Here is a 12,223-nt window from a genome sequence, read left to right on the forward strand (position 1 = left end):
CTCATCCAGTTTTACCACTTTTTCTCCGAAAGTCATTGCATCTTAAAACAACAGCATTTCTTTTTCAACTTTCTCCATTACTATCGAAAGTAAACATAAGCAGCACGTCTAGCTCGTCTTTGCTCTACGTTGCCCCGACTGTGTTGCTAACTGAAGCAGCGGTGGTGGACGCTGTCATCATAAAACACATTGATGGGCTGCATAAGTACTATAATAGCGTGTCAGGTAAACTTGGAAAAAGAGAGTGTGGCAGAGCAGTGGTCGTTGTTAGAGAAAGTTCCGTGTGCTGCCTAAAAGAAACCAGTGGCTGCTTCTTTTCATTTTTAACGGCACGTATGTGAATTGTGCCATTGGATGTAACGACCAGTCATCCCTTCAAACTTCAAAACCTGTTGCTGGAATTAAATTGTGCTAAAATTTGTCACCTCAATTGCCGTTTTTGTCGCAGCAACTGGGTAACACGGCCCGAGCTTGAAAATGAAAGAGACAACGTACACATTTCCACGTGATTAGCACACTGACAGAAGCTAACACGTGTGTCTCGTTGTCTTGACTGGAAAACTTCTCGAACTCGCCGCTGACAAATTGGCGTCAGCTGCGAGTGAGAAAGAAATCAGAAAGTCTCGCTTTTGTGAGGAACAACTGAAGGGAATGATGCAAAGTGAATAACGATCTCCTCACTCCAGGTCCCGCCTCAGTATTACATGCTAAGCGATGATGTACCACCATAAAGGGTGTCGTGGCATCCATATTTCAGTGGAGAACAATGCAGCGCGAGTGACACGCGGGGCGGAAATGTGCTTACAAAGCATCAAAAGAACTGTCACACGATATGGATGCCTGCGGAATATCGGGCCAACGCTGGATGGATGTAACGAGCTGCACGGCGACACGCATCATTTGATCGCGTAATACAAAGCTACACTGTGTCTGTATGTGTGTGTGTATGTACGACATGCATCATTTGATCGGCTACTTTAAAGCTTTTGCGCCTGTCTTAGTGTGCGACTTGGCACGAATCATTTGTCCATTTGATACAAAAGTTGCACATTGTGTGTCTATGCTACATGTTTATGTGGAAAAGCCATGACACACACACACACACACGTGCGTTGTTTGTGTGTGGGTGTATTTGGCGAACACATGACACGCATCATTTACCGAGATAATACAAAGCTAGCGTGTGAAGGCACCAAACTGTTGCTATATCTAATAACAGCCTTTCTGAAAGGATCCTGGCTCTTTGGAAACACACACACACACACACACACACACCACACACACACACAGCATCTATCTATACACCGGCCTTTCGCTAAATTAAGCATTTGGGAACCTACAGGCAGCACATCAGAAAGCGCCGACGCACGGAATCATGCAGCTGACACTGGGGAATCTCACAAACAAGCCGAGAGACGGTGAAATACACACGTGCGCGGCTACAGAAAGACAAAGCAAAAACGTGCCAGTGGCGTGCGATATAAATTGAGGGCATACATTATTGAGTGTCAGATTTCAGAGAGGATGCTGGGATGGCAGCACCTTCAACCGGGAACAGATTAGAAAGAGAGACTGCGCGCGTTTGTGAGAAATGGAACAAGAGAGTGAAAAACGCCGGCTGCAGTAAAGACCCTGGAGACGCTTCGGTGGTAATTCTATAGGAGCCCGTCCGGACTCTAAACCTCAAAGTTATACGCGATTGCATCAGTTTCCCAGTAAATCATCCAAAAAGTTAGGGCGTACCATGCTTGATTTTTCCAACAGCGTGAACAAACTTGAAGCACGTGTGCCAAAGTCTTTTGCGAACATGCCCAACATGCGGCGTGTTGTATTCTGCCAAAACTCTTTTATCCAAATTAATCAACAAATTAATTTTGAGCGCCACAGTGGAGCAGCTGTAGAACGTTGGCCTCATAGTTCTGAGGACCCGGATTCAATCCCGGCCCCGCCTGTGTGGAGTTTGCATGTTCTCCCCGTGCCTGGGTGGGTTTCCTCCCGGTGGGCACTCCGCTATCCTCCCACATCCCAAAAACCTGCAACATGAATTGGACACTCTAAATTGCCCCAAGGTGTGATTGTGAGTGCGGCTGTTTGTCTCCATGTGCCTTACGATTGACTGGCAAGCAGTGCAGGGTGTACCCCGCCTCCTGCCCGTTGACAGATGGGATTGGCTCCAGCACTCCCCGCGACCCTCGTGAGGATAAGCGGCAAAAGAAAATGGATGGATGGAAATTATTTTTGATTTTTCAAATAGGAAGTCAAAAAAGCAGTTATCGATTACACTTTTTTTAAAGTCAGTGATGATTCATTTAATTTATAATAGCATAAAAAAGTATGGTAACATTTTGCAGCTAAAACGAGAAAAAAAAAAGAAAGCTCAGTATGACACGATAATGCGACACATTTCAAGTTTTGTGATAAGTTTGACTCCCGCATTCAGCTAAACAAAATTTTTTTCCCCTTTAGTTCAATGTTGGGCCACTGCGGCGGCATCTGCGCCCTCTTTTTAAATCTTATTTACCACTTGGACAAATTATTTTTACATTATAGAAGAGTAGAGCAGGTACGTCGACAGTAGCTTAGTTAGTTTTGTATTTTGTCTCGGTGACCTGAGGTTTGCTTTGGTGAATGGGAAACTGTTGAAACCTGTAAAGTCAGACACATGGCATGATAAAAACTTAAACTTGATCACATTAAAATATGAACTCTGTCACGTTATAACTGCTGCATTATAATGTGATACTGGACGTTTTTTTTTTCCTCCTGTGGAGCAATACAGTACACTTCTGCAGAACAATTTTTTCCCCTGGATGCGCAAGTTCTTCTCTGCCACATTAGATTTTGGTTACTTTTTGACATTTAAGATCAAAGTATTTGATTCCCATGTTATGAAAACCTGATTTTTAGTTTTAGTAGGTTTCAAGGCTGTGAAAAAAAAAAAAAAATCAAAGGTGAAGAGAAATGGCCAACAGATTGCATCAGTTAGGATTCAGAACCCGCCTCGTTCTATTGTTGTTGTCTTTTGGATTCTAACCTGGTTAAAAACTTTCTATAGAACAGTTGTAAAGAATTTCTAAAGAACTATAGAACCGTAGGACACAAGTCCTATTGAATTTCTATAGAAATTCTATAGAAAATCACAGCCAAAGTTCTATAGAACAAGTTGTTCTGTCCAAAGTTTTCTACAGAAAATATTTACCAGGGTACAAAAGTGAACGGATGCTTGGTCTGTATTTCACAAGGATGGAATTAATGACGAGAAACAATGACAATGTCGAACACACTGGCTTGTTAAAATGTTTTCATTGTGTAGCGCATTCGTAAAAACATATCAAACGAAAGCGACATTTATGACGTTTCCAAGAAAGAAAAAGTCTCATTCTTAGTGTGAAAATCAAAAAGTATCTGCGCGCGCCTTTGGATAGAGCTCATCATGCCGGTGTAAAAACCCGAGCAAGAATCTGCGAGTCCACAAGCGGCGCACAAGGGCAGACGGAGCTGTGGACCGCGAGGAGGTCGCTGGCGTGCTCCATCGAGACAACTGGAAGCACAGCACTTCGCGCCGGAGGCGGCTTGAAATGAAAGATGTACACAAAAACGACTCGAATAATGGCCGAATGATGTCCGATTAAAAGAAAAGAAAAATCCAATCAAAATGTCGTTTCCCCGCTTTGAGTGCGCACCGTACAGAGAGAAACAGGGAGGAGAATTTGATGATGTGGCTCCCATTCAAAGACCCCAATTACGTGGCCGCGCTCTCCCTGGTTACGGCTCCGCTTACGTCGCTAATAGATCCTCTGTGCAATAAAAGCCAGTAAGGCGGCCGCCACCGTCAGTACGACACCCAGCCTCTTCAATAGCTCTCGATCCACACTGCGAGACCCCATCAACAAAAGAGGGGGAGACATAGAAGAGGGACCTTGGACACCATTTGCCATCTGCTCCTGTAAAGGAAAAAACACACAAAGAGGGAAAAAATGCTTTTCAGCATCTTCTTTGCCGAGAAAAGATTGTTAATTTCTTCACAAAGAAGAAGAGGCTCTGCTCAGAGTTTGCACATGGAACAAAGTCGACACACGAGAACGAGAACGAGCTTGGTGGAAAGGACGCGAGTTCTAACCAGCCCAAATCGATCAGACCAATCGGAACCGGGGACCGACCCATTCGTCGGCTGACGTGAGCCCTTTTCAAATTGGCAAAAAATGGCTGAATTTTTTTTGCCGATTTTCAACACACTAAGAAATCGGCTGATTTTTGTTTCCTCTCTTGTAATGCTCACAAATTCTCAAGTCAAACAGTAATGCTCCATCTGCAATTCATATTTTGCATTAAGGGACCAGAAAGTCACTTATTTTATTTTCTAAAAGCCGAATGTGCGCTGCGATTGGCTGGCGACCAGTTCAGGGTGCACCCCGCCTCCTGCCTGTTGACAGCTGGGATAGGCTCCACAGCACTCCTGCGACCCTTGTGAGGACAGGCGGCTAAGAAAATGGATGGATGGATGAATTAGCCGAATGTTATGGTAATTTTTAATCAACCAAATAGTGCAATCAGTCTAAAAAAAAAAAAAAAAAAAAGTTTTTTTTTTTTTTAGACTGATAAATCAGACTAAATATTTAGATCTTTAGAACAAACATGCAGCTTCTTTTCAGAGCAGCAAATGTTAGAAATGTTATGATTTCAGCGTCTGCCTCCATCTGCTGCCTCTCGGCAACGTCGTTTAATTTGAGAATAAGTAACACGATAATGAACCAAATCTGATACCTTGTAGATGAACGCATTCATGTCAAAACAGCTGTTATTTTATGAATAAATGCAGAACATAAGTGAGCGTAATTAAACCACAAATCTGTACGGCAGTTCGGCGGTAATCAAATTATTCCTCGGCGCCAGTGTGCTGAATTAGAGTTGATGTCAACAATGAGCCGCGATGGGAATGTGGAGAAGACAAAATAGTACAAAATTGATATTTTTTTTTTTAAGGTGAAGTTGCTTTGCTCTCAGTTAGTGTGGAAAATTTCAAAAGAATGCACAATTGGGGAATATTTTGACGTGTGTTACTGAAACGGACAAATAGTAGATCTATTTTCTTTCTTTCAGGCTTAGGCTATTGATCACTAAATAAACAAGAAATGCTAAACGATGCAATCTGTCAATTTGACCGTCGGTCACGTCGGAGGAGGGAATCTGTGAAAATGGATCGGGATGACCTTGAGGTGGTTCCTGCACGTCTCCTCCTGCCCGGCCGTTGATAAAATGCCGTATCACCGCCCGGATGGATTATGCAGGGGGATATTGAGCAATTGATCCGCGGCTTTCTTGAAAAACCTTTCATCAAGTTCAATCGGGACAGCGGCGTCACGAGCTTTGCCCTTCTTCTATTTACCAACAAAGTGCATCGACTTACTTGCTCCCTTCACACTTTGCAGTTCAACCGTCGAACCTTTCGTGAGGCTCCTCGAATGCCTCACGAAAAGCCTTTCATCTTTTCACGTTTCCTCTACTTTTTCTTTCACTGTCTGGTTTTTCTTTAACCATAAAAAAAAAAGCATATGCAAAATCACCCAAAGTTGTAAATATAGTGACTTTCTTGGCCAAGCGAGTGCACTTTTAACCTCTGGGAACCGACAATTTCGCATATGGACGAAGTGTTATGTGGACGCCCACACGCGTTGCACGCACACGGCTGTGTGAGCAGCTGCACGGCATCGGTCCAGCACGCTCCCGGCCTCCAGTCTTCTCCGCTATCTACTTGCGGCGTCTCGTTCACAATCTTCTCTGTTGCCGCACACAAAGCTGCGGGCATACGATAACCGCCAACGCCTACGTGACACATCCACACGTCGCTTTGCAGTGGCGGTGGACAATAGCGCCACAAGTGGAACGTTCATGTTTGGCTCACTCCAAAGTTGGATTACCTTATGGTGAAACTGATGCTTTTGTTGTTGCCTCAGTTACTCAGAAGACAATGGGAACATTTTCTGCGTGAAAGTACGTAGTTAACAGGGCTGTCACGGTTCAGTACGTACATCGGTTTTGGGGTCATGGTTCCATACGGACTCGTAAAACAGCAAAAAGCAACAAAAAGTTCTAAATACAGGGAGTCCTTGGTCTCCGACTGAGATCCGTTCCTACAGTAGCGACTTAGCTCAAACTTTTGACTTAAGTCGGATTCCACCATTAAAGTCCGAATTGACATCAAAATACTTTGTATAAAAAACAAATAGATTGAAATAAACAAGATGACGTACTTAGCATTGCTGTTGAGAGCTGAATGGAGAAGAAGAAGGGGAGGCCGTGCTTAGCTACTGCGAAGGAACCTGGTCCTCAATCCTCTCCAACTCGAGAAGTACCAAAGAACCTTGTTTTGTGATCATTGTGCCCGACGTAGGAACGGAACCTTTCACATGCGATAAAATGCGGGCTTTGTCTTTAATATTTGTCACCACGGTCGACCGACTGAAGCCTTGGTGGTGTTGGTGTCTCGACTTTCTCCAATCTTTTTATGATCTTGAGCTTCGTTTGCATGGTCGTGGATTTTCTTTTGGCCGCAGAAGCATTGCTAAAAGACACAGCTTTCTTTTTTGGGGCGATAATGTCTAAAAAGCAGGGCGAAAAATGTGAAGATACTCCCGGCGCGCAAACACGGACAAGCATTAACCAGACAAAATGGCGGACGGGGACGTTGTAAAGTCGAAACGTCTTAGGTCCAGACCGTCTTAACCCGAGGACTCCCTGAACACCATTCTACATTTTTATTTTCAACTGACGCAAGTGTTAAGTAGTACACCATTCGGAACTCTCAATAAGCAGTAGCTTTATGCAGTACTTACAGGTAAGCTTAATTCTTTCTTTCTTTCTTTCTGTATTTCTTCGTGCATTTATCAGGGTAAGCTTATTGAGAACAGCGCCTCATTTACAAAGCTGATATGACTGCAGACAGCAGGCTAATGAAAGACTAATAAAAATAAAAGTACAAATAAATACAAATGGTACAATGTGTTATCGCTGCATCTTTACATAAATGATCACTTTAGACCATAACATATGATGAACAAATGTTCATAAGCTAAAAACAGATATGGTCATCATGCACTACCGCTATATGACTCATCTTCTCAAACGATGATTTCAGGACGAATGAGGTGAGTTCAGTTTGGATAAACGTGACCGTCTATATTTTCAGTCGTCAGGCAACGAAAACTCTTTCGTTGGGCACTGAGGTGGCCACTACAGCCAACATTTTACCAATGTGGTAACATTGTGAATAAAAACCAAAACTTGCTTTTATCTGGTTTTGTCTGTTTGATTTCCGATCGACCGGCTTCTTAAAAATATCGGGGATAAGTTGTTGGATTCACGTTTTCGTTTATCTTGCCCGGTGACCGCCATGTCTGGATAATGGCGCCCAAAATGGAGGCTAGCACGTTGGACGCGTGTTGACTGACAGACCACGTAGCAACCGAACAACGCCGACATCGTGTCCTCGCCCCATCGCTGTCGTACACGACGGGAAACCCGAAATTTTCCCACACGGCCGAACTGAATAAACCCGGCGGGTCTTCCAACTGCTCTCTGTCAGCTGAAATTGTCCCGGCGCCAACTTCTCTTCTTCTGGAGTTTTGTGTAATGACGGTGACAGTTGAAGGTGGATTACCGCCACCTAAGTTTGGAGCGCAGATACTGCAACGAACTCAGGCCGTATTCGTGAGTATGATTGCATCCACCAAACAGTGGCAGTTCGGGATGAATTCAAATACTGTTGCAGCTCTGGTCGTCACGTAATCCCTGTTACCACGTACACTGAACATCCTGAGTGCTCATAATCTGAGGTAGAGAGGGAGATTTAATCATGAAATTGGAGACCGGAGCAAAGGAAACAGACAGACGAAACATCATCTATCAACGCTGTCAGGCCCAAGTGCACTCGCACCTTCTTCTCCATCCGTCTCTTTAACTGTCTCTCTGCAGGTGTCATTTAACAATGGGGTGCCAGGATAGAGAGTGAACAGCGCCATCTAAAATCTATTACTAGTTGGGCGGATAAGTGCAAACTAAGTGGCAGTGGCTGCGTGTCACCACAGTGGGAGTGGAGAGGAAAGTGGAGAAAAGTGCAGTGAAGAATGGAGAGAATGCCGTCAGAAAAGACACGCTTTTGTGTGACATTTCACCACCATGGGCGCAAGAACACCTCTAGACAGCGTCATGTTGCTCTATCCGATCGCAGCGGGGGGCCAGAGCCGACATAATCATCCAGAAAATCATTGAACAGTGGACTGGTCCAGGTAAACTACTGTGAGAGACCAAAATGGCACTTTTGTCTCTGCAACTGGACACCAGCATCACGAGAGAAAGAAACAACAATGCAACGCCGGTCACATTTCTCATTTGATCCTCACCACCTGTCACGGTCACTTGAGACGCGACTCAACTTGTGTGGGTGTGTGTAAAAAGATATTAAGTACAAGAGTAACCACAGGGACAACTACAAGGAGCCCACTCCAATCGATTAAAAATGCACAAAGGGCCACAAAACAAAAGCAATCCTTTAAAGACGTGGGAAAGACGATTTAGAGATTTAAAAATCATTCACAAAAATCTGAAAAGGCTGTTTTTCAACAACACTTCGGTTTTCCAGATTTCCGGGAGGGGAGACGTGGATAAAACCGCGACCAGTAAAGTACTTCGGGGTCTGGCATGATCGGCCCACGCCAGATTGTAAAACATCACATCGCATCTAAAAAGTTGAAGTGAGATCTTGAATCGGAAGTCAAAAAATAAACTCTGTATGTAAAGCCGGATAACATCGTCGCTGTGCCCTTCTGGAAATCATTTTCTTCAGTCTTCTGATTGGGTAAAACTTCCTCTGAGCAAAAGTACCACCAGATGTTTTGAGATGTACTTTGCATCTTGCTGGCATTGGGCCCAAACCTCCAATATCCAAATTGGATACTGATAATACTGATAAATCCTAATTCGGGTACAATATTTGTATTATTTTTAAAATGATTGATCAATATAAAGTGTTGCAAATGGGTTGCTCTCTTTGGCAATGCATTTTTTATTTTTAATTGGTTCGGCAAACATACCATGATTGGGCACTTGATGTTTTGGAGACACGAGGTTAAATTTTACAGTGGGATTGTCTTCTCAGACCTCCAAAACATCGAGAGATTAGTGTCAACAAATCTGTTTTGCCTTGGGTGCATAATTTACAAATTCATAACTAATCAAGAGCACATTCCTTTCAATGCAGATTCGTCACGTTGCCTTTGATTATTGTAGAGGCAAAGCTACGCTTTCATTAGCACAAAGCGCACATTTGTCCACTTGAAAAGCATCCCTTCTCCGGGTCACTCCAATAGGGATTACGTTACAATTGGGGCCAATAAAATGTGCAGTCAAATGGCGTGACCAAATTAGTCACAAATTTTACAGTGCCACGACTGCGTGTGTGAGACTAGGGCAAACAGTTGAAGCCAGAAGTTATGATAAACTGCAGAGACACAGATTTCAATTTTTGTCTCACAGTTGGAAGTCATATCAAACTAAACCTTTCCTGTGTCAACTCACTCAAGATCACCAACATTTTTTCATTTTGTTAAATGATACCTGGAAAGAGATTACACGATGTGGCGGCCCCTGACAGGACAAGCCGAAAGGAAAAGAATGAAAGAGTGAAATTTTCTCAAGAGAATTTTTTCGTCAAGGTGAAAAGTTTACATCGTTTCACTTGTATCGAATAGCATTTCCTTTGAACTGCATGACTTGGGTCAAACGTTTTGGGTCATGTTCCGCAAGCCTCTGACAGTACTCTCTGCTGGAATCCTAGCCCATTCCTCTTGACACAACTGGTGTAACTGAGTCAGGTTTGTCTGTTGCCTTACTCGCACACGCGTTTTCACATCTGCCCACAAATTTTGGATGGGATTCAGATCAGGGCTTCGTGAGGGCCACTCCAACACATTGACTTTGTTATCCTCAAGCCACTTTTGAACCATTTCGGCAACATTCTTAAGAGTCATTTTCCGTTTGGAAGACCCGTTGGCACCCACGTTTTTGCCTCCTGGTTGAGATGTTGCCTCAACATCTCCGTTTTTCTTCATGATGTCGTTTATTTTATACAGAACTCCAGTTCCCAGTGCAGCAAAACAGCCACACAACACGACGCATTTCAGACCAAAACACATTCATCTCTGGGAGACAGAGGTCGTCTCCGTCCAGAGCGCTGTGATGGCTGGACATTCCTACGATGTTTATACTTGCATATAATTGTTTGAACAGATGCATCGAGAAATTGCACCCAATAATTAGCCAGACTTGAGGAGCGCCACAATTCTTTCACTGATTTTCTGACTGATTTCTTTTGATTTTCCCATGACTTCAAACAATGAAGCGGAGAGTTTGAATTGTGGCCTTAGATACATACCACGTGCGCCGTCAAGTAACTCACATGTTGTCGGTTGACCTATCAGGAGCTTCTAAAGCCATGACCTCATCATCTGGGCTCCTCATGTTCTTAAAAAACATAGTACTTTTTGTGTATCTACACATTTCACCTCGAGACATATAAAATTATCTAAGAAATTCTCTTTCATTATTGTGGCATTTAGAAAAACCATTATTTTTTTAATCCTGACTGACCTGAAATAGGAGAGGTTTAGTCTTATGTGAAGAAAAGAGAAAATAAATGTTCAACATCCCAACTCCATGCAACAGGAACTGGAGTCCAGGGCTACTTGACTGTTAAGCAGACATGGGAGTTGCTCGTCCGCATGCGGTCTGAAAAGATCCTAAAAGGCAAGTAAACTGTGATTTATAATATCATGACAAACAGATCACAATACTTTTTTGGGGGTGGTGGTGGTGGTGGTCGGGTGGGGGGTTAGCACCAATTTCAAAAAGGCTCCATTGTAGAATTAGCGCAAACCAGAAGCGAACATACAGATGGAGGGCATAAAATATTTTACGGTCGCCTCTGTAAAATACAGTGAATCCCATTCGTGCAATTGCGCCCATGCAAACACGTGTCGGGCACATGACGGCCAACATAACACACAGGAAATAGAGCAGATGCCTTAAGCACTGGAGTAAAGCATGCTGACCTGAGTTAAGACTACTTTCAAGACATCCTGTTTGGAGATGCACACACATATGGCTTGTTGGACAAGACTGAAAAACTGCTCGCGAGTCCACTTACATGCCACAGTCAGGAACAATACCAGCTAGTCTTCTATGTCCTGTTACAACAGCCTGAGTCTTGTACCGAGGGAGCACATCTGAATTCCAAAAACTTGTGGGCAAAAATCTACTTGCCATTAATCTCGGGGTGCCTGTGCTGATTAGGTCACAAGGTTGTTTCCTAGGGCCCGAGATCATATGGACAATCACATTTCTCAGGTGGACGTCAGAAAATTGGAACAAAATTCAAGACAGATAAGACGGCATGTATGCAGGGCCACGGGGCGGTTCTGGCTCCTGGTTTGGGTAATGGATGAGAAGCAATCAGGCACACTAGATCTACTGCCAACTCCACAAAGCCAGTCAGAACTTCAGAAGAACAATTTCTTTTGGATTCTCTACGTTGTACATCACCACCGACTGATTCCACGGAATGCCAGGCTTTGACCTTTCATGACATTATGAAATCAGTATAAAGGGCTCCATTTAATCTAAACGATGACAAATGACAATGAAAACTGTATGATGAAAAGGTTATTTAATTTTTATTCCAATTTAAAGTTGCATGTAAATACAATATTACCTTTCTTGTACATAGTCCCCCTGCAAAACCTGTTAATATAAGTGACTATAGTTTGCTTGAGGAAGTATACGGTAAAAACTAGACTTAAAAAGCTGATTACTTAATGACATAACAGCATTTTTGAGCAACTGATGGCTCTGCTCTTTGTTATTTCTAAATATTGCTCATTTTTTCAATTGGAAGGCAAGCGCAGAGCAAGGTACATATAAAGCTCATTTTATTGACATTCGCCCTGTGATTGGCTTGCAACCAGTTCAGGGTGCACCCCGCCTCCTGCCCGATGATAGCTGGGATAGGTTCCCTAGTGACCGCGACCTTTGTGGGGATAAGCGGCTCCAAAAATGGATGGATGTAAAATAAACAAAACGAAATGAAACCGCGTAATGCCAGTTGGCATATTTGGTTAAATTGCTGAAAACCATATATAACTAATATTTTGATGGTGTAATAAAATACTCC

The 12,223-nt window shown here is 43.3% G+C and overlaps 1 protein-coding gene across 1 annotated transcript in view; it reads right to left on the reverse strand.

Annotated features, from left to right (window-relative positions):
- Positions 1-3,288: 3,288 nt before the first annotated feature.
- The window catches only part of cdkal1 (CDK5 regulatory subunit associated protein 1-like 1), a 195,467-nt gene continuing 186,532 nt past the window's right edge, over positions 3,289-12,223 (reverse strand). The window contains exon 15 of the mRNA XM_061819899.1: positions 3,289-3,944. Coding sequence (XP_061675883.1) covers positions 3,786-3,944 — 159 coding nt within the window. The 3' untranslated portion in view covers positions 3,289-3,785. The remainder of the gene's footprint in view (positions 3,945-12,223) is intronic.

The sequence above is a fragment of the Syngnathoides biaculeatus genome, chromosome 5, assembly GCF_019802595.1.
Source record: "Syngnathoides biaculeatus isolate LvHL_M chromosome 5, ASM1980259v1, whole genome shotgun sequence".
Classification (NCBI taxonomy): domain Eukaryota; kingdom Metazoa; phylum Chordata; class Actinopteri; order Syngnathiformes; family Syngnathidae; genus Syngnathoides; species Syngnathoides biaculeatus.